The 24,401-nt window shown below is 33.2% G+C and overlaps 1 protein-coding gene across 2 annotated transcripts; it reads right to left on the reverse strand.

Annotated features, from left to right (window-relative positions):
- Window positions 1-5,010: 5,010 nt before the first annotated feature.
- On the reverse strand, window positions 5,011-14,875 carry LOC132309020 (uncharacterized). Of its 2 annotated transcripts, none has more exons than XM_059807375.1 (6): window positions 14,749-14,875; window positions 10,726-10,855; window positions 6,624-9,875; window positions 6,253-6,495; window positions 5,935-6,096; window positions 5,011-5,557 (listed from the first exon to the last, which is right to left on the reverse strand). In XM_059807375.1, exons 2-6 carry the CDS (start codon window positions 10,807-10,809, stop codon window positions 5,303-5,305), a joined length of 3,996 nt encoding a protein of 1,331 aa, XP_059663358.1. In that variant the 5' UTR covers window positions 10,810-10,855; window positions 14,749-14,875; the 3' UTR covers window positions 5,011-5,302. The 2 variants fall into 2 exon arrangements, with proteins under 2 accessions (XP_059663358.1, XP_059663359.1); XM_059807376.1 differs by having other exon boundaries at window positions 5,935-6,093; window positions 14,749-14,874.
- Window positions 14,876-24,401: the final 9,526 nt, after the last annotated feature.

The following is a 24,401-nucleotide window of genomic DNA, read 5'->3' on the forward strand; positions in this document are numbered from 1 at the left end:
AGAAAAACTGACTTCTACTCATTCTTGGATGAACTTTAGGACTTCTAGGGTCATCTGGGCCCGTCTGGAACTAAAAATGACAGATTTAATATCAATCCCGCACTTAAAGAAACTTCCAAGATCAATAAAATTATGTGCTCAAGCATTTTTTTCCGAAGTGTATTTCTTTCTCATACTTAGCCAATTTTGTAGAATGGCGCTCGAGCCTTATTGATATAGCGCTCGAGTGCTAATTAGTGCTTGAGCCCTATTAGCACAATGCTTGAGCGCTGTTCTTCTTGGATTTGTGCTCGAGCACAAATAGTTGTGCTCGAGGATTGGAAGCTTGTGCTTGAGCATTTTGGCCAATGCTCGAGCTCTGGGACTTAAAACTTCCGAGTTGTCTTTTCATCTTCCCAGGGGTGTTTGTGCTCTAACATTTTGAAAATGCTCGAGCATAAAGGTCTCGTGCTCAAACACAAAAGTACTTAGCCAAAATTCTCTGATATCTTCAATTTGTGCTCGAGCACAAAGAGTTATGCTCGAGCTTTGGCACTTATATTTCTTCAACTACCCCAAATTAACTCCAAAATGATCTCGGAAGGTCCGGTATCTCTATAAGCTCCGGGAACATCTCTTTGAGCTCCAGAATTATGGTTTTGTCCTATTTTTCGGGAAATGACCTACAAAAGGCAAATAATCTAAAATAAGTATAAAAACTGAGAAAAAACCAAAACTAAGATCCTAACTATGCATATTTAGGGGTTCGAATATGAAATATTCAGCGCTTATTAGTATGGTAATTCTGAAGTAATATTTTGTGTATTTGATTCATGGATGAACAAATGGATAAGTGTTGTTTTTGTTTTTAATTTCTGTTTGAATGGATATGGACAATAATATGTATGTATGTGATGTTGGGGAATATAAACCAATATCTATTAATGAATATGGACCAATATCTATGTATGTATGTGTTGTTGGTTATTTAAGTTATTGAATGTTGTCAAATGCAGGCTATTGTTGGTCATTATTAAATGGTTAGTCACCATTGAATGGGTAGTGCAGTAAGTATAATGTTTGCATTCAAACAAGTTCTAATTGCATTTAAACACATATACTTGTATTCAAATAGGTTCTAGTTGCATTTAAACACATTATACTTGCTAGAAAACATCAGAATATTACATTCCCCAACTTCTAAGAGTACAATGTTTCACATTACTAGCTTGAACAATACAACATAACTAAAGAACCCCAAAAGAAAATTGAAAATGGAACCAGTGTGCTTCATTTCTCTTAATTCTGCTATCATGTTTTCCATCTCCAAAAGCCTGTCATCATCATTCACATTTATAAATGGAGCTTGAGCAACTAATGGAGATTCAGCTCATTGCAAGTCCCACAGCTCTCGTACCTTTGTCATAAGATTCCAAATCAATTTACAGTAATAATCAAACAGTTCATCATCCTCCCATTTTAAAAAACCACACGAACCAATCCTATAGTTTGCGCACCCGTAAAACATTCTACCATGATTTCATTGCATAAATAACACCTTCAAAGGACTTTTAACTCCACATTTACAATAATATTCTTTCACCGACCTCCCATATGGGTAACAATGGCATTTTGAGCTTGAAGATGATGACATGTTTGGAGTAAATGAATAAAAATTTTGAGACAAAGAAATAATATAAATAATCTGCAATTTTATATCCTGGTATGGGGAAAGCAAGAAATAAAAAGAGAGAAAGAGGGGCGAAGGAAACGGGTTGGGGGGGGGGGGGGGGTGGGTTATATGCACATTTGTGTTAGGGGCAAAATGGGAACAAAAGGGGTAAAATCGAGTTTTCATATTTACTTTTTGCCAAAAAGTGGTCAAATAAGCTTATTTGTACATTTTTTTTGAATTTTATGGACTGAAATGCACATTTTTAAAAAAGAGGGACTATTTGTGCACAAAACATATATTATAGTTTTTTTTTTGCACTTAACCCTTTCTTTTATTTAAGCATTACTAATAAAACACACTGTATAATTTTAAAACATAAATATATATATAAGAGAATAATTTTATATTTATTATTTATTAAAATAAATAACATTTTAAAATTTTAAATTAATTATAAAAATTAAATATAAATATAATTTTGTATATTTAATTCTTAGTTTAGGATTTTATGGTATGTTTTAATATAGAATTGTTGTTATGGATTTATTGAAATAAATTATATATTTCATTCTCTTATTAGATTTCCTTTTATTGAATTTTAGTATTTTCTACTATATTATTATTAATATTATTAGTATTTATCCTCTAATTAATTGAATTAAAAAAATTATAAATTATATATTTTATTCTCTAATTAGATTTCCTTTTATTGAAATTTAGTAATTCAATTTTTGATAATTTTTTTTTTTTAATATTATACATTTTCTTCTCTAATTAAATTTTCATTTATTGAATTACACTATTTCCTACTAGTATATTATTTTTATTGGGATTTCATTATCTAATTATACAATTTTTTTTCTTAGTTACTCACAAACCCATGCTTCCATGGAGGTTTAAACCCCTGACCTCCCTTTGAGAAGTAGAGTCTGGTACCATTGGGCCACTTGATTGTTAGTAATTAGATTTTTTTTATTGGATTAAATAAATAAAATTTTAATATTCTATATTTTTGTCTTGTATTATATTTCCTTTTATTGAATTTCAATAGTTTAATTTTTTTTAATATAATATACTTCTTTCTCTAATTAGATTTTCTTTTATTGAATCTATGTATAACGTAATACTATATTATTATTATTAGTATTGCCTACAATTATATTATTAAATAAATTAATGTGGTGAAATTCAATTATTGATATATGTTCATATAGAATTGTTATTATGTATTTATGAAATAAATCATATATTTCATTCTCCAATTAGATTTTCTTTTATTAAATTGCATACTATATTGTTATTATTAGTGTTTCTCCTCTAATTAAACTTTTTTATTTAATTAAATAAATAATTTTTTAATATTACATGTTTTGTTTTCTAAATATATTTCCTTTTATTGAATTTCAGTAGTTTAATTTTTTTTTTAATTATTTTTAATTAGATTTCTTATCCAACTATGTTCTTCCTCTTCTTCTTCATTTTATATTATTTATTTATTTATTTATTTATTATTATTATTATTTTTTGACAATTTCACCACTTATCCAACGATGGTCATACATGCTTCGTCGTCGTCGTCTTCTTCTTCTTCTTCTTCTTTCTTTCTTTTTGTTTTTACATCATCAGAAAAATCATTTGTAATATCCAACTCCCTTCTCTATTCTTCCTCTCTAGACGTAACTTCAGTTTATGCGGCCAAGAATAGCACTGCTTATAATGCTCGCATGAGATGGCGCCGACAAAAATACCGGACGATAAAAAAAGCCAGGCGAAGCTTACAAGGATGAATCCTCACTTTTCCCATCGTCTCCGACCATCCAATTATCAATCCAAAATCTACTATCTTCCATCATTCCATGAATGAAATTACATCGGAACAAGAAGATACAAAATAACAGAAACCAAACACAAATTGGATGGTCAAAAAAGCCAGGTCAAGTTGACCCAATAAATAGTAACTAATCCATGCACCCATAACTCTATTCTCCACCACCAAGGTCCGCACTGTACGGTCATCTCCTCACAACCTGTAGATTTTATCTATTATTTCTTCTTTCTCTCGGGCGACAATGGTGGGTGCCAAGTTTTAACCGCAAATGGACTCTGCAACAACCGCAAATGGACTCTGCAACAATAGGCATGAGAGCTTCTTTTTCCTCTTCATTCACCAAATTACCAAACCCTAATCCCAATTTAATACCATGTAGTTAGAAACCCCAGCTTTGCGTCGATTCTGATCGATTATTGATCCTGTTCCATAAGATATACATATGACTCTCTGACGAAAACACCATGAATGACTGCGAGAACAATAATGACTCTCCTCTTTTTTCCTCATCAGAATCAATACCTTCGTCGTGAAACCTTCTCTTCTGGGAACACCGATCGTCGCTGAAAACAGTAGAGAAATCATGGCGGTCTCCCAAATCCCGGGAGACCAATTACATGACACTTGGGAAAGATACAATGATCTTCTTGGAAAATATCCACGCCATGACATTGCAAAATAGCATCAGGTCTAAATATTCTATGATAGTTTAGCCGAGCCTCATAGGAACATGATTGGTGCCTCAAGTGGTGGTGCGTTCCTTTCTCAAAAGTGCGGATGACGCTTGGAAATTCTTCGAGGCTTTGACATTTCTGTCCAACATGCTTCTACTTTTAGGTCTAGGTCTGCTTCTAGTGTCCATTAGGTAGAAAATCTGTTTGAAATTGAGAAAACTCAAGAGTTAGCTACTCAAATGGAAGCATTAACCCGGAGATTTGACCAAGTCTTGGCAGCGGGGTATGTTCCCATTCCTTCTCCGCACTCCTCTATACCACATGAGGCATGCTCCATCTGCTCTAATCCTTCTCATCTTGCCTAAAATTTTCCTCTAATGGGCCAATCTTCTGAATTTCCTCAAGATTAGGCCAATGCCACATTCTCTAAGACCGAATTACAATCCATACGACAAACTTATAATTCGGGATGGAGAGATTACTCAAATCTGTCATGGCGGAATCAAGGCCAAGAAAATTGAATCCCACAATCTCAGGATCAATTTCAAAACAAGTTCACTTCTCTTCCAAACAATAATTCTTTCAATCCATCATCTAACTATTGTCCTCCTCCACAAGTGCAAAATCTATTCAATCCTCCTCCCCCTCTACTTGCCAACCTTACTTGCCAACCTATAAATAGTTCACTTTTTCAGTTTGCATGCTTTCGTTTATTCTGCATAGCAACACTGAAGAAGATTTTATCTTATAAAGATCATTATTTGGTAGCATGAGATCAGAATCAAAACCTAGCTTGATGATAACAACGTGACAACGCTGATCCACAACTTTATATAAAAAGAAACAAAAACAGGTAATCAACTCTATGACTTTTGAGAATTACCAAGAACAAAATTATTCTTCAACACAATTGATAAAAAAAACTAGGTACAAACTTGAATAATACACGAGTCAACTGATTTTTCTATGCATACAGGTAAGGAATACAAATGAAAACCATTTCCTGATCAACTTCAAACCCTGAACATATAAAGGCAAAACCAAAACCTGCAAAGCTTTCCGATATGGTGCATAAATTATTTATCAAAAAGAAAAAGAAGAAAAACTCTGAACATAGAGGCAAAACCAAAACCTGCAAAGCCATAGCTAATAACGTTTTCCAAGAATTATGCCAATGATCACTGACACCATCGCTACACCCAAAATTAACTTCAAGGTCATGGCAGAAGAAACCCCTGTGATGTGAGTATGGGTGTCTGGTGAGGAGTAGGACGTTTGAGCAGGAGTAGCTTCAAGCTTTTTCTTACTCTTCCGTTTTGATGGAGTTGAGATGGTCAATCCGATGTCCCTAGATTTCACCTCTATTCCGTCATTTAATGCAGTTGGACTGCCTCCATTATCCTGCATTATAGTTCAAGTATAGGTAGCTATTCAGCTAATAGTAGAAAAACTAAATCTCAAAAGTAAAAATTATTTGAAATTCCTGTGACAAAGTCAACATATTTGGATGCATTACTGCAGATGGACTGAGTGTCATTTTTCTTTCTCAAGCAGAGTGAGAGATACATACTTTTGCTAGCTTCTAATTTTATACATATGCATCTTAATGTTTAATGTGGTGAGAAGATGTAATATTATCCACCAAAACTCTCCAGTGTTCTTTCTCCAATTATGAGCTGTAGTATTCTCTCTCTAATTATGAACATTATAAAAAATTAAAATAATACACACATACATAAATACATATATACATACACAGATTGCAGGAAAAACATTACCTTATCTTTTGATTTACCATCAACCAGCTGCAATTTTTGCTCAAGCTCTTCGACTTTCTTTTCTAGAAGTAGGACCACTTTGTTCTTAGCTTCAAGCTCCTCAAATGAATGTTTCAAAGCAGCTTCACGTTCCAACTCTATCCGAGAGTCTACTTCTTTCTGCTTCATTGAAAATGTAAATCGAGAACAGTGATTTTCAACAGTCAATTACAAAACCCCTCTTGTTTTCTTTTCTGAAAATTTTAGAATTGTTTGTAACTTAAAAAAATTTAAGCATCACAAATTCTTATTTGTATGGATTAGCATGATATGCAGTACCTCTTCTTTTACTCGAGCTTCAGCTGAAGCTAATTGTTCCTCAAGCTCTTTCATGTGATTTTGCAACACGACCTTCTCATCTATCTCAGCCTTTAGATTGTCCATCTCAACTTTCAAAGAATCTTCGCTTGATTTCTGTTCTTTCAGTTGTCCTTCAAGTTGAAGTATCACAGTCTGAAGTTTGTTCTTTGCATTTTGATGAGTTTCATTAAGCAGATTGTTCTCTTCCACAGCTGAAGATATCTGTCCCATGCAAACACATTTGGATCAGAAATTGTCAGGAAAAAAAAAAAAAAATTATAAAATGTGTTTCTAATTGTGACATAAATGATTTATCAGAGGATGGAAAGACTATTTCTTAAGTGCAAAACCTGGGACTGTAGCCTCTGCCCTTCAGAAGTAAGCTGCTCTGTCAAATCTTCTATTGCTTTTTTTGAAGAGTGAAGCTGTTCAATTGCTTCATCTTTCTCAGCAAAAGCTGAAGACAGTTTTGCTTGTAGATCATTCAGCTTGGACTCATACGTGGCCAGTTTTTGAGTGAGCTTTAAATTCACCTCAGCTAGCCCTTCACTCTCTTTTTCAAAATGACTGGTCTTGCTTTGCAGTATGTTTTCCAGATCCTTTAATTTCAAGAGAGTCAGTTCCAGCTCAATTTTTTGCGCTTCGGCAACAGCAGATGCTTCATTAGTCCGTTCTTCATACATTCTTATTTGTTCTTCAAAAGCATTAAGCTTTTCATTCAATTCATTAGCTTCTGAATCCCGATGGGAAAATTTCTGAATGGCTGCCTGCAATTGTGATTCTGCTTCTGAAATGCGGGCTTCAGTTGCCAACTGAAGTTCAGAGGCTCTTGAGCATTGATCTGTTAATTCAGTAATAGTGTTCATGTGAGAAGCAAGTTGCTTAGCAGTGGCTTCCTTTTCAGCATGATCAGAGTTCAGTAATTCGTGAAGCTCATTAATCTTGCTTTTGAGCTGTATATTTGTCTCAACTAACAGTTCGTTCTCTGAGAAAGACACTGCTGCTTTATCTTCAACCTCCAATATCTTTCTTTTGAGTTCTTCGTTTGTGCTTTCTGAAGAAGCCAATTTCACTGAAATCTGATCCAACTCTTCATTAATGGATACAGATCTCTCAGATGCTTCAGCTATCTGTTCTTCATAAGTCTTCACTTGATCTTCAAGAGTCTTCAGTTTCTCATATAACGATTTTGCCTCCGAATCTCTGTTGTTGAATTTCACAATTGCTTCTTCGAGTTTCATCTCTGAATCCCTGGATAGAGTTTCATGCAATGATTCAAGCTCTGATCTTCTTGTAGTAGCTTCCTCTAATACTCTTCCTTGTTTCTCAAGTTGCTCCTCGGCGGATTTAAGCTTCTCCATAACCTCTCTTTCTCTTACTCCAGAGGCCTTAAGATCACTTTCTAAGCTATTTAATTTCTGTTGAGTCAGATCCAATTCATTCCGCAAAACCTTGAGTAAATTTTCTTCTTCAGAAAGCTTCATGCTTGTATTTGTCAATGCATCTTCTAAATTTTTCTTCTCGTTTGTTGTTGAATTCAAACAGTCAGCCAACTCTATTTCCTTCTCATTGGCCATTTGCAGTGCAACCTCAAGGCCTGATGCTTTTAATTGGAATGCCTTGAGTTCTGCTTCAATTATAGATACTTTATCAGAGAATTCCTTGGAATCTCCTTCAGCATCTTCACATTTCTTTTCTAGCTTGCTCACCTGTTCTTCAAGCTCCTGGATTCTGTACTTCTCTGTTTCAAGCATCAGCTCCAATTCACTTGCTCTTTTGCCAGCATCCTCTACTTTGGAATGTGATATCTGGATTAAATCCTCAAGCTCTAGGCTGCGCTGATGGGTTGTATTGGCTTTCCCTTCATGTTCTGCACATCTTTCTGCAACAACCTTCAATTCCAACTCAAGCTCTGAACTACGTGAAGATGACTGGTTCAAAGCAGACTCCAGTTGAGTTATCTTATCCTCATATTCTTGCATTTGACCACTCATCTGTTTCTTTTCTTCCTCGACCTCTCTCAATGTGGCATTGAGTAGAGATATTTGCTCAGAAAACTCTCTTAGTTCTCTAACGGCATCATTGCTTTTTAGTTCCACCAGGTTGAGCTGTTGCTCTAGCTCCATGTTCCTCGCTTCTGCCGTAATAAAACATCTCTCAAGCTCTCTCAATTGTGATTTTGCTTCTTCGGCTTCTGCATTGGAAGCTCGTAGGATTTCCTCAAGCTCGAGATTCTTTTGCGCTTCAGTTGCTGCTGCATATCGAGATTCGTGATGGAGCTCTTCCAGAGATTTCAACTTCTCTTCCAGCTCTGCACTGTTTGCCAAAGTTTGAGACAGAAGAGAATCTGCTTTACTGAAATTTTCATCAGACAACTTCAACTTTTTCTCAAGATCATTGCACATCTCCTTCATCTGTGCTGCATTACTAGTTAGATCAGCCACAGTGGCTTCGAGAGCTTCTTTTTCTTTGATCACTTTGGCCAGTTCCTCCTGTTTCATTGAGACGTGTGCTTCTTGGTTTTTCAACCCAACTTCAACCAATTCTTTTGCACTCACTTCCTCCTGCAGCTTCAACTTGACTGTTTCCAACTCAGAAACCTTTGCATGAAGATCTTCTTTTGTTGATGAAAAATGATTTTCAAGTGCTGAGATATCTTCCTTTACCTGAGATTCTGAAGCCTTCTTCAGATCCAATTCTTGGGTCAATTCATTTATGAGAGCTTCCTTTGATGTGAGCTTCTGCTCCATGTCAAGCATTTGTGATTTTTTAAGCTCCAACTCCCTTTGAACTGTGGAAAGCTCAGCTGCAGTACTAGTGAAAGCTTCCTCAACCTTGTGGTTGTCAGCAATCTTCTTGTACAGGTCCTTGAGTTCTTCTTGGAGGGAAACCATCTGATCTTCCATTTCTTTTGCACTCAATTTTGCCAGTTCAAGCAACTTCTCGAACTCGAAGGCTCTCTTCGTCTCTGATTCAGCATGTGAACCGCTTTGCTTATGCAATTCCTCAAACTTCCGTGCTTCGCTTGTGGAAGTTTGTAGCTCTTGCTCCAGCTCCTCCATCTTCTTTCTTGAGCTTTCAAGTTCAATATTAAGATCAACAAATGCTTCTTTCACATTTATCAGATCCCTTTGCTTTGTTTCTTGGGCTTGCAGTGCCTCTTGCATAACATTAAGCTGTAGATGATACATCTTTTCGGCTTCCATGATCTGCTCTTGCAATTTTTTGTGATCAAGTTCAAGGTCTTCATATTTCTTTCCACTTTCTTCCAACTTCTCCTTGGTAAGTGAGACTTCATCCTTCAGCCGTGTATTCTCAGATTCAGAATGCTTTAATTCTCCAGCTACTCTTTCCAACTCAAGCTCAAGTTCTTTTGACCTTTCTTGGGCTTCTAGAAATTCTCTGCTTGCAGAAGAATTATATGAGCCTCGCTCAATGACAGATGTCTTGTCATCTGCAATAGACACTGTTTCAGCAATTCGGGAACCATCCTTTACATCTAAGGTTTCCTTCTCTACTTTTATAAATTCTCCGTCCAAGGCAGTTTCCTCCTCTTCCTTTTTGTCTTCTCTTTCCACTTGGTTCAAGTCTTCATTTGTCAACTGCAATAAGGTTTTGGAAGCAACACATATTTAAGAACCATAACTAGCAAAAATCACATAAATTTTACATTTAAAACCAATTTCGCACAAAGGACGAGGTAATATATCATTAAGGTGAATCCAACAAGCATGCCATGGGTACTACAAAAGGTTAAGATTTTTGAAGGCTATATATAACTAAACATGCATCCAGGATCCTGTCAGCCTGGGATGCACTAAAACAGATAAATCTGGTAACAACAGTTTCTGCACTGACTTTTTCTCCAATTCAAGTTCAAGCACACTCCCCTAGTCTGAAAAAATGGGTGAGGGATGTTTTACAACCCTAAGAAGTTTCAACTAAAGCAACCATCTATTGCCCTAACGTATGTATCTATGTGGCCTTGAAAATGAAAAATATGATTGTATCCGGCCGTGAAATTACTCTCTCTCTCAGGTGGATTTGGGCGGGGGTGTTTTGTGTAGCATTTAAACAAGTAGCAAGTTTGTAATTGAACTTGTTAAATGTACGAATAATTCAGGAGTCTATGCAAAGACTTTCTTTCAAATCTTATACTATCATTCTGCAATGGCTCCAGTCTAAAAGGGTGTGAATAATTTGGTAATCAAATGCTACAGATTTTTTATTTTTTTTAAACTTCCATCAAGTCTCATTTGACAAAAAACTCAAAGGTGCACATAGTTTGCCACATCTGGTGCATCTTTGTAGTAGTCCCACACATAGAAACAAAACTCATTTTTAGGCAAGTCATTTGATCATTCATTGTTGATATAACAAAGAAAAATGTTCAGGTGCTTGCCTCTTGTTATAATTCAACCACCATAATTGAGAAAAAAAGCACAACTTTACCTTAATGCGATCAGCTATGTTGTGTGTGTTCTCCACAACCTTCGTCATTGTTATCTCTGGACTTGCTTGCGTTTCTTCTTCCATATCAGAAGGAATTGCACCTTGTAGGCTTTTAATTTTTTTACTGAGACTGGATTAACATAAGCACAAAATTACTTCAAAGTTAGATCAATTGAAAGATAAAGTAGAGATTACATGTGTAGGACCGTGATTTTATTTATTTTTAATTGGTATACAAGCACAAGTTAAAATATTAAATAAAGAAACTCACATATAATCTTAACTTTACAAGATGGTGAAGGAAAAGGATGGGACCACAGTATGACAGGTTCACAAGATTGTGAAGGAAAAGGATGGGACCATGGTATGACAGGTTGCCCCAAAAGATTCATTGTATTTCATCACCTTGATGCAAGGCTTAAAATTATAGGAAAATTTTATCAAAATGAACCAAATTCTGAGTAGTGAATTTTTTTCTTCTTTTTTTGCAGATTTGATAAATCAATATTAAAATTGAATGTTGAACCCATTAGATCTGTCTAAAACACTTGGTATTAATTTCAGAGCCCAAGAAATGCTGTTACGTAATCCTTCTTTGCATGTATACAATCTTTGGAAAAGGGGAAGAAGGAAAAAAATATATACCATATAAAAAACAATGATCTTCCAAGGCAGTTATGCAAGTCCAGCCAAATTATAATGGAACATTTGTTGTCGTCTGTGCTTCGACAATGACCAATATTATGTTTTATACTTTTCATTTCCTTTGTAGGACAATAGTCCCTTGTGATTGTTTGGGCTGTCAAATTTGATAAGTGAACAAGAGAGGGATGTATCCATCATGCACAAAAAACAATAAGTCTATCATGAGAAGTGCTCAGGCAAGAGAAGCTCCCTGATAGCTTTTATCATATACTATTATTATGCAGTCAAATAGCATACTGTATTAGTTTGTCTTCACAAATGTTCACTCACCTAGGTTATGGTGAATTCCAATATCATTATCTTGTTCTTATGGCATATTGAATTAAACTTGATGCTCTCAACGTACTGTTCTATGATCCTAAGCATGCAATAGGCAATGGTTGGCACACCTAGCTACATATAGTATATTATCGGGACTTCAAAAGAGATTTTGTGTGTTTCCAATTTTCTTTTTCTTTTCGAATAAAACAAAAAAGAAAGAAAGAATACTGAAAATATTATTTACTTTTGTAAGGTCCTTAATTTAATTTTATGTACTTGTACTAAATTCTCAAAATAAAACTACTTTGATGCCCTTCTTTTATCTATTTTGTTTTGAGCAAGTATCCTTGTTGGTTGCATAGGACTTCTGAGGAAGAGTAATAAGTTGGCTAAAAACGAGGAGCTGAAAAAAGAAGAAGTTTTTTATTTTATATTTTTGAGCCCCACAAAGAGGTGTAATATGAAGTGGAATGTCCAATAATGCAACATCCGTTGTCAGATGGGATTTCTTTAAGTGCTGTGTGACTCTGCCGTGTTCATAAAAAAAATTAACAATTGCAAAGGAAACAATGGCAATGGGGCAAAGTCAAGTCCGAAGGAGCAACAAGATATCATAGACTTCATTCAAGAACTTAAAAGGATGGCGGCAATACTTTAAGACTTTGCACTTGCCAACAATGTGAACACAGCTTGTGGGCATCAAACTTCTTTACAGACTAGAGGTGTCCAACAAAGTAATTGTGTTATGTGGATTTCTTATTCACTTCGTAAATTTCCATATTATGGGCTGAAAAATGTCTTAGTCATCTATATAATATGAAGTTTCCAATCAAAATGGGTGAAAATAGATTTTTTTTTTCAAGTGAAGTTGAAAAAATATAAAAAATAAAAAATAAAAAAGCTGAGTAGATCACAAAAGATGCTCGGACTAAAATTTCCCCCAAAAGAAGGAAAAAGAAAATTAGATATTATTCTACAAAATGATGATCTCTTTTTTATTTTTTATTTCTCTTGAATGGTAAAGCAAACACACTCATATTTTGTCCCCATGGAAGACTCAACATCCTTTTAAAGAGGGAGAACTTAAACAATTCAGGCTAGAGCCTATTGGTAAAAATGGTGATACATTATTAAGTAATAATGATATGTTGTTAAGCAAAAACTACTTTATAGTAATTGTAACTGAAAAGGCACTGAATACAACTCTACAAATCCAACTATATTAAGGAAAAAAAACAGCTGTTTGCCTGTTGCCTGCAAAGCCAAGACAACAAATGAAACGTGAGAGGTGGGTGTCACTCCAACCCTCCAACTCTCTAGAAAATTGTGAAGATCGTGCTGACAGCTTAATTTAAACATGTTTTAATACCCTTTTCGCGTATTGAGAATCTTTATTTCTATATATATGGTATATAGTTATGGTAGTACACTGATGTGTGATAAAAAGATGAACTAGTACGTTGATTCAGGAAAAAATTGAGGACCTACCACACACTCTATAACCTGTAACGGTACAATCTCCTTGCAGTAAAAAAAAGATTGGCCCAATTACACTAAAACCCTTGTGATTTCAAAAAGCCGCACCCACTACCTAAATTACATAAATACCCAACGATAAAGAAACATAAAAAAGAAAAATTGAAGCAACATATTGTCTCTGAAATTCATTCAGTCATTGAAATTTAACCCACCATCACACCCATAACTCAATTCCAATCCAATTAACTACACTAGTGAAAGATAATCTAATGGACTTTATAATTCTGATCTTGCAAGACTTCATTATTCTGATGACACAATTTTGTCTAGTCTACTTCTTGAGCACCTCCGTTCAATTTCCAAACCAGTCATTGTAATTCAAGGCACCATCACACCCACTCCCCTGCACATCGTCACCCTCTCCGAACTCGCGTGCCCTGTTTTCCTTAATCACCTCTGTCATCTACCTCTTGCGTTGCCCCGACATTATTGACTGCTCCACTAATGTTCCGCTTGTTACTCTCCCTACTACATAAATATATATATATATATATATATATAACCCTATACCTAGCATATATATATAACATATAGACTACAACAGCTTCCTTGTATAAAATCGTACCCCTTCCAAAATAGATGTCTATGGGTATTTATGTAATTCCATAGCTCCCATTTAGTTATCGGGCAGCTAAAAAGTGGGGTGAGTTGCTGCAGTTTGTAAATTCTGGGGATTTGTTGCTAAAAAAAAGAAAAAGAAAAAGAAAAAGAAACAAAAGGAGGGAGTAAAACCACTGCAATTGGGTCAAAAAAGATTTAAGATTCTTAAACATCTTTCCTTTTACCGAAAAGAAAATAAATTTCCAGAAAGTACAATGAAAATTGGTTGGATCATAACGTGATGGTAGGAACTAAAACAATCCTTCTGTTTTTGGAAGAAATGGATCAAAACTCGGAAGTTAATTTTCTTTTTTTAGATCGATCAAATCGTCAGAATTTTTGTATCAGTAAAATAAAATAAATAAATAAAAGAAATGGATTGAAGATAATTGACCGATCAAAAAGAAAGGGCAGAGATATCCGAGGATCAAATAAGATTCATACGAACCATATAGCTTCCTCTTGATTCTGCAAAACACCAAGCTGATCGCCCTAGAACCTTCACATGGGTGTGTTACTCAAGCACACGAATGGATAATATATTGATGATAAGCGATCCGAAGTTAAAAGCTTTCAAAACAGAAAATCACAAAAGATCTGAAGTGGAGTAGAATCACTTTACTTATTAGAAGAAGCGATCCAAATAAAAATAAATAAACAATCGATAAAGAAGTGTATTCTGATTTAGATGGTGCCGATAACTATTCATTTAACAACTAGAGATCTCATACTTCATCAACTCGATAACAACGATAACAAAAATAAAACAAATTGGAACACCCTATATTCATAGTTAAGGATCCTGAAAAAAAATAATTTTTATGGCAAAGCAAAAGAGCACAAAAATACAGAAACAGAGAACTAAAAAATGAATTAAAAATAAAAATAAATAAGAACAGAAAGGAGAGAGATGCTTGCCTGAGTGAAAGACAAATTGTTTTGCTTTTCGCAAACTATTTTTAGAAATTGTTTTGCTTGTTCTTCAAAAACAAAGTTCACGACAAGGGAGAGAGAGATTAACGAAAGCCTGGGAGAGGAGAGAGATTATTGTTGTCATATGTAGTAGTCCTGGACCTCGGGCTGTGGGACGGTGGGCGGGCCATGTAACAGCCAATAGGATGAAAGTTATTTCGAATGCTGTTGCTTTGTGAAAAGGTCCGATTCGCCATTCAATTAATGATAAATTACGAGATTAACCTCGGGCGCAGGCAAGCCAACCGATTATTTATTTATTTACTGTTTTTCTCTTTTTCGTCTCAAGTCGTCAACTCGTTCGTCATTCACGCAACATATTCGTTCTTACTAAAAATGATATTTTAATGTTATATTTAACCATTAAATAATTATATTGACCCGCTTAAAATTCATTTTTTTAAAAAATCATTTCAAGTCATCCTTGTTGAAATTACTATATATAAGACTTTTATTGTTCGAATCACCCTTTTTTTTTTTTTTTTTGTCTAGCAGAGGTTAGATATTATAGTTTTAAATGGTAATTTTTTGTATAAAAATTAATAGATAGACAATATTCGCACTCTATTTTTTAACGTTTGCATTACAATCTTAAATAAAATGGCAATTCTAATCCTAACTTTACAAGTAAATAATTATTACTTTTAAAATGAAAAAGCTATCATTTTAAATTTCTTCTCCTTATTTCTACTCAAAAAATTAATTGAATATATATATTTTTTTTACGGGACCAAGAAATAAAAATTTATGTTGAATAAATTGACTATTTTGACCAGACCAAAAAAAAAAAAAAAAAAAAAGTAACTTCTAAAAAAATTAGCTCTTTTGATATGAAAAAAAAATATTTATTGAAGAAATTATCTTTCTTGTCAAGATCCCCCAAAAGAAAAAAAAAAAAAGTATGAAAAGAAGAGGATTAATTTTTTTTTTTTTATATCTATATTGAATAAATTATCTCTTTTGATAAGACAAAAAAAATTATTTTTATCTAATAAATAATTTTTTTGACAGACCCCTAAAAAATTATAAAAAAAAGGTACCTCTTTTGGCTAAAAAAAATTAACTTTGTTGAATAATATCCCTTTCAATTGTTAAAAAAAAAAAAAAAAGTCATTATGGAATAAATTATTTCTTTTGATTGTCAAAAATTAAATTGTTAGTATGGAATAAATTATTTTCTTCGATAGGAGTGCTCTGAAAAAAACAAATAGAAAGAAAAAAAAAATAGTAAATAAAGTAAAAAAGGTAAAAATATGTTAAAGTTGAATAAATGGTAATTATGACATTATAAATTAGGAATGGTGCATTAATAAATTTAAGGACTTTTTTGTCATTTTTTTAAGGAGAAAAAGATAAATGTAGTGCAATTTAGGAAAAGTGGAGTGGGAATATCAACGGTAAGGGAAATACTTGTAAGGGAAGCCATATCCGCACTTCACTTTTCAACGTTTGCACCAAATTTAAATAAAATGACAATTAATGGTGATTTTGTATAGGAAAATTAATGTTGACCTTCTAAATTTTTTAAAATTTTCACTAAGTGAAAGTGTTTGTATACTAATTGGATGTGGTTGGTAAAGGAAATACTTGTAATTCAAATCTAATAAAAAAAAATTGTTGCAATCCTTGCTACAACATATTATTACTATGTTTAGATACACATACACATATACAAATTATTTTTTATGATTTAAAGAGAAGAAAAAGAGTTGTTACCGACCTTTAGAGCCTAACTGAATTGATGAAACTTTAATGGAGTGGTGATCCATAGAACCCAATAAGCAAGAAAAAATCCAACATCAAATTACTAAGCTACAAAATATCATTATTGCAATCAAAAAACGATAAATAAAAAGAGAATTGAAGTTTAGGAATAAAATTCATATAATAATAGTTAGTTACTTTCAAAATACCGTTTTTGAAGTTTTGGTGGATGAATTAGTTTAGTTTGGTCTTTGCATGTAGCTTGAAGTTTTGGTGGCTGAATTTGTATAGTTTGGTCATTGCACAATAATTGGACCTCTTGTTTTAGTTCTCATAGTGGCGGCCAATGGCAACCGACCAAACCGCCCTTCCGATGTGGCAGAGTGAGATGTGCCGACTGCTGTCCTAAACGATTATGACATTTCACGCGTACCTTTTCCACATCAGTTTTTATTCCTTTTTGTTAGGCTTACAAAAGTTTACTAGATCGGAATTAAAATGGTTAAAAGATACTAGTTGATACAAGTCTGAAGTTGCAAGTTTGCTTTGAATCAAATCGAATCCACTGCAATTAAAATTTCATATTTAAATTGTCGCAAGAGCCGTTAATCTAAACTCAAATCAAGTAAAAAATTCTTCAAAATTTGGATTTGGATCCCAAACCACAATTCTTCGAAATTTGGATTTGGGATCCCAACCGCAATGACAATTAAATTATCAAATGGTATTAGTAAAAACCACCCGGCTCAATAAAATGCTTACAGAGCAATAATAACGGTCAAGGAGTACTCTCTATCAAAACTTTGAATCTATTTGGTTATTTCAATTAATAATTTTTAGGGATGAATTACGTTGAAGTCTCGTGAACTTATACAACTGTTAATGATTACAATTATGCAGTTCACAAGTATATCATTAAAGAAAATACTAGTACACATGCGATAAGAGATCCGTAAATTATTTCTTAGTTGAACATGGGTTAATGGTTGATGGCAAGGGTGGATTTAGGATTTTTTTATTAGGGTGGGCTAATATTAAGCATAAATTTAATAATAAAATTTCTTAAGCAAAAAAAAAAAAAAAAATTATAACATAAAATAGATAAATATTTGAATGCAAAGATTACAAAATATCTATCTATGTTGTGCTCGACGAGCCTTTAAAGACTCGAATTATTCAATAATAGATTTCAAGTCAATTTTCCAACAAGCTCCCGTTCAAGGTTGATGGTCATGCACTCAGTAAGAAATTCATCTCCAATCCTGCTACACATTATTGTTTTAACACGTTTTATGTTTAGATGCGAGACAGAGGTGGGCTAATACTATTAATATATATATATTTTTTGGACTGGGCTAATATTGATATAGTAGAATATATATATTTTTTTTGTGGGCTACAAACCACCTTTGCCCACCCCTCTGTCCACCTTTGGTTGATGGGCTGACTATCTTTGGACTTTTGGATTAATGACTACATTTAAACAAGTTATAATTAAATTGGAGCATATAAAAAGGTTAGAGAAGTGCCCATTTCTAAGTACGAGACTTGAGCAAGCCTAAATCTAAGAAATTGAGAGAAAGATGAAAGTGAGAGGTTTTGGTGAAACTCTGATGAGGTTTCCGCCAACCAAGTTTGGATTCTGATGTTGTTTTCGGTCGACGAACCCAAATTTCAACAAGACACTGGCATAATCCGATGAGGTTCTAATGAAGTTTCCAGCAAGACTCCGATGACCAACTCATATTTCGGTGAATGTTCTAACCTTTTAGTTCGGATTCCGCTAACTATTCTGGCAACCAGAATTAAAATCCTGGCCAATTTTTCAATAATAAAATTATGGAATTTTATAAATTTCACGTTAGTAAAGTTTTCAACTTATACACTCAATATATTCATATATATATATATATATATATATATATATATATATAAACTTGTTTAGAGTATAATTTTTTTAAATTATATTTTATTTTGGATGAATGATTGGACGGAATGTTACAAGTGTTCAACTAGATCATAAAAATGACAATATATTTGATATATAAGAAGCACATAATTATAAATATGTGATAAATAATAAATTTTAAAAATTAAATAATTAATTAATTATAATTTTAAATTAAAATTTAAAACACTATTTTTGAGATTCCACTAAACCAAATTCAATAACCCATAAAGAGAGGATGTTTATAGGATTTCGCCATCTCTGACTAAATCATGTCTGGCCGGCCAAAATGCATTTGGCATAGTTGTTATGGACGGTCAAGTCTATGACAACAATGTCAATGGTCAGTTAATTGACTTGGTCTCAAACTTTTGAAGTCAAAACAGAATTGCTGGGACTTGATTTTAAGTTTTATTTCAATTATTAATAATCCCAAAACCATTATTTCAATAAATAATATTTTTTTTAAAAACTCAAATTCATTATTTATTCAAATGAAGCCTAAGTTAAGTTAGTTTAAATAATAATTATATGAGGCTTTAGTTATATAAAGCCTCATGTAATATAGTTATTTGAGGCTTTAGTTATATAAAGTCTCATATGAGGCTTTAAAATTATATAAGTTAGATTAAATAAAAATTATATAATTTGAGACTTTAGGCGAACAATATAAAAGTAATTTTTAATATGTAATATATTAATTTTAAGTAATAATTAATTATGTTTGCTTAATAGTCACTTTTCTTCCTTTTTGAGATGTAAAGTTAGTAATTGATTTTTTTTTTCCTTATATAGTAATTATTGTATGCAAGTTTTGTATATATTTTTAATACAACACTTGCATATATATATATAAAACTAGTCCAATAGATATATTCTCAATAATTTTATTTCTATTTTTTTTGTCATTGACAAGAAACTTACTTACACCTACATTTGGAGACTCGAACCATCACCATCCACTTCGAGAGGTAGAGGAGATATTTTTGGGCCACAAGGCCCTTGGTGGGTATATTTTCAATAATTAATAGAGTAGATGTAAAGAATCTCAACACAAATAAGGATAAAAATTAATAGTTAATTCTCCAAAAATTTTATTTCCTTATTAAACCTAAACCAATAGCAGATATTTAATAAGGAAAAAAAGGTAATAATATAAAAAAGTAAATAAAATTTTGGCACCTCTCCACCTATTGGTTGAGAAGAAAATAAAAATTTTAAACAAGTAAAAACACATAAGAAAATAATTTTTTTGGGGGGCTTCTATTGGTTGGGGCCTTGGGCGACCGCCCAAGTTGCCCAAGGCTCAAGCAGCTCCTGCTAAACTCTAATTCAAATGTACAATCTTTCGTGTTGTATGCATCATGATAATAAGAGAAGTACACATCTAGGATGATGCATATGCATTGGGCAAATTTCCTACTAGACAATGCCAATTTTTTTTTATATCAGCATCTACATTGAGCATTAAGTAAAAATTATATTAAAATATGAAAGAAGAAAATTAAAAGACTTATATAACAATATATAAAAATATATATACATATTCTTTTTGCAACTCTGTCACGAGGTCGACCTTTTATTATTATTCTTATTATTATTTTTTAAGGGCGTTGGAAGGGGTTGGAACAAATACCTTCAGTATTATTTGCACAAAGTAGCTACTTTCAGGATTCAAACCAACATTCTTATGCTTGACAACCCAAGGCCCCAAACAATGGTCCCTTTAAAAAAATATTCATCTAACTAGACACAAGTAGTCAAGCTATGGTCTTTGTTGAATTCAAATAATTGGCTTGGATGTTGTGATGAAAAATTCTTAACTTAGAAAATTTGAGACTGTTAGGCTACATTTAGTCCTCTGAAATAATGCTAGTGGAAAATTTTCTCTATCCAATAGTTCCGTTTATGTTCTGCCATCTAAATGATGTGTTACAGGGAAAAAAAATGATCCAAATGGCCACATAAAAGAATCAGGGCGTAGTGCAAGTGATGCAGAGCATAGATAGTCTTGCAGACCTATGTTAGACTAAGGTGAATATTCGGCTCATGAGAAGGTTAGATTCAATGTTCTATAAAGGTTGCATTTAAGATGAGGTTGAAATGTTGAATGCAAGATGGATTCTGTTGGGTTTGTGGCTCTAAATTGCATTGTAATGACCTAAATCTGAGGGATTCAGATCACTAAACGGGTACCTACCTGGACCCGAGGGCATAGAGGGGCAAAATGGTCATTTTAAGATAAATATGGGGAATAGTTGACTATAAGTAGTCAAATGGGGCTCTCTAACATCACATTAGCCAATTAAGTCCATTTCATAAGTTCCTAATGGCCATAGGTACAGTTTCCCACATTTACCCGCTCTCGGTTTGAAGGGTTCTCCGATACCTCTTCACTAAAACGACAATAACTCTCGGTGTGATTGGAATTTGAGTATCTGACTTCGAGCCGGTCAGTTTAGACTTAAGAACGACCCAATTTGGGTTTAAAATGAGGGAGTTATGGCCATTTGAAGTTTGGGTTATGTAATACCCATAGTTTTCAAAAGGATATAGTAGAGATTTAATGATTTTATTTTATTGCATTTTATTTGATTATGTGACTATGTGCTTGTGACGGCCCTAATTTTTCAAACCAGTGTGTCCTGTGTTGAACCGAAATTTGACTTGAAAACGAATCCAAATGCGGAAGCAAAAACAAAAACCAAGTTTCTAGAGATGCAATGCATCTCTAAGACGCCAAAGTGACCTTTCATGAGGCTACGGAACTCGACGAGAACCAACGCAAAAGAAAAAGATCGAAAAAAAGACCAAATAATCCCTCAAGGGCAAAATGGTCTTTTTATATGAAAACAACGTCTCTAGAAATGTACATTATCCCTAAGACACAATCATGACTTCTCATGAAGCCATAGAAACAAAAGGAAAACAAGTGGAAGCGACATTTTAAAAACAGACAAGTTTATCCCAAAGGGCAAAATAGTAATTTTCAGAAAGGTTTGGGTACTACCGAGCACACCATTGGAAAGGTAGCAAAAAATTAATTAAGTTAGATTCAAGAATCACTTGATTCGGAGTCCGAATGGAAGAGAAAAGTCAAAACAAAGTTTTCACGTGGCCGCGACTGTGAATAGTGTTTTGACAGCAATGAATAGTGTTTTGACAGCAGTGAATAATGACGTGGGCAAAATGCTGAAAATAGGGTGCCATTTTGAGGCACTAAACGACGTTTTTTTGGAGAAACACGAAGAAGAAACCCTCCTCAAAATAATTTTTCCAATTTGACTATGTTGAAAGAAAAATTTATTTTTGACATGAAATTCCCAAAATTCCCTTACAACAGACTTTTTCAAAAAGTGCATATGCGCACAGAAAATCGGATTTGACGCTGGGTTTTCGAGACCGAGATGGCATTTTCCGGAAAAATGTTGTGAAGAAACCCTTCCTAAAATCACATTTTCTATGTGACCATGTCAAGGCCGAAATTTATTTTTTAAAAGAAATTCCCAAAATACCCTTAGATCAGATTAGGTCAAAAACGATAAAAATAAATAAATAAATAAACAACTTTGTACCAAGTGTTCATTTGACTCCAAATGGTGTTGTGTGTGCGCGGGAATGGTCCGTGGCTCCTAAAAATGCCCGATGCAAAATACGACCAATCCGAACCTCAAAACGCAAAGAAAATGCCTTAAATGGAAAACTTGAGACTAACAAGCATCCATTTCATACAAATGTGATATTTTGTGCAAGGTGAGCATTCAAGTAAATGTAATATACATATTTACACGCGTTCCAATGGCCTACGGCCTCAATGGTCGCTAAATACTAAATATTACCTATTAAACCTCAAATTTTGCCAAAAATGGCTTTTAAAAGAGAAACTTGAAACTAAAATTATAAAATGGTTTTAAAAGACTGTTTGGCCCTTGGCCACACTTCATGCATAAAGTAGCGAAGTTAAAGCATGCCATTTTTCTATTTTTCAATAAAATCACTTGAAGATAAAAGTACTTAGATTACAAATCAAATGTCCTTGGCCCATGGCCTCATCTCATACATGTCAAATACAACTCAAAAGGTGTACTTATGTACACATTACATATTTGGAAGCAATTATACAAGTTTTGACATTTTAAATAAAAAAAAAACATTTCATGCGAACATTTAAATGAATTAAATTTCAAGTCTACAAATCATCTACGGTATAATGCAAATCCCGAATCTTGATTCCTGTACCTGAAAAATGTCTCCACTGCGTGGTTGAGTGATATAAAGCTACTCGTAGGAGATGAGTATGCAAAGACATAACGTTTTACAAACTTTTTAAGTTGTTATAAATCAACTCATACGGTCATGCCACCTAGCGTCTATGTCAAATATGAGACTTAAGGAACATCCTAAGCTATCTAGAGTATTCCTAGCATAAACTACATTATTCATGCAATTTAAACAACATAGAGCATGCGGTACACGCAACAAGACATTCAATATATAAGTATACGTACACAAATATACAATCAATATTGAAATGTATTTAAGACAAGTATACAAGACACAAGTATACCAGGTTATATAGAAAGTATATCATCAATATACAAGTGTACATACTAAGTACGCTAAGCAATATTGAAATGAAAGAACGACATATATATATTCAAGTATACATTTTTAAGTATACTAAGTAATGTTGACATACATGGCATACAAGTATACAAATCCAAGTATACAAAGTAAGAAATGAAGTATCATGCATCCAAGCACAAGTTAAAAGTAATCCAATATTACAACTAGGAATTGAATGCGAAATCAATAATTGGCGAAAAGGTAAAGGACATAAGGTTTCAATGACCAAGCAAGTGGTTCCGGGTTACTAGCCCGCAAGGTACTACCTAGTGTGCACTAAACCCAGGAAAAAACCGTTATACTGGTGTATTTTGGGTTACTAGCCCTCAGGGTACCACCCGGTGCGCACTATATGAAATAAAAGGAATTCTCATCCCCCGTACTAGAGCCATGCCCTAGTCGTAACAATTTCCAATGTCCATACAGGCTTTTCAAAAATCATCAAGTTGTGCAACAAGTATATCACATATACACAATGCATCAAAATCAGTTACCACGCACAACCAAGTCATGGAATACACACAAGCCATACCCTAAGCATTCAAGCTACAATGACATATTAAATATCATATAAGAAAAATGTGAATACTTATAAGTTAAATCATAACTTCAACTCATGAAATATTATCATGTAATCATATAATAAGTTCCAAACTACAAATTAAGTAAGAATACAACATCAATGCCTAATTACCTCAATGGAAGCATAAAAGGGAATTTAATTAACTTAAGTAATTAAATTTTTAAGATTACAAAGCAACTCCAAATATTATACAAATCATATATGTCAAAGGTCATATCAAGGCCTATTTTAATTTCATGATACAAGTTAATTCTATACTAGGCAGCATTAGGTGAATTAAACTTCATACCAGAAAATAATTAAATAAAGTATTTAAGACTCATTCAAATATTCTCATTTCAAGGTATGTTAATGAACATATGATATATCAAGGCCTACTTTAAAATCACATTACAAGCTATTTATACACTAGTTACAACTAGGTAAATTAAACTTAATGCCAAGAAAATAAAAAAATAAAGTTCTCAAAACTTATTCAAATATTCTCTATTTAATATATATGATAGAACATGTCAAGCTTATCAACAATGTTTAGTTAAAAATCCAATTAAGTGATTAGAATACTTAAAGGAAAATTAATTAATCTCTCTAGATTTTAAAGCAATTTCAAATACTCTCAATTTAACATAGGTTAAAGAACATACCAAATCCTATTTTAATATCACATTACAAGTTGATTCCATGCAAGTTACAAACATATGAATTAAATTTTCATTCAAGAAAATAATTAAATAAAAG

Source organism: Cornus florida, unplaced genomic scaffold (genome assembly GCF_030987335.1).
Source record: "Cornus florida cultivar Cherokee Brave unplaced genomic scaffold, ASM3098733v1 CherokeeBrave_3.0.0_Hap2_Chr05, whole genome shotgun sequence".
Classification (NCBI taxonomy): domain Eukaryota; kingdom Viridiplantae; phylum Streptophyta; class Magnoliopsida; order Cornales; family Cornaceae; genus Cornus; species Cornus florida.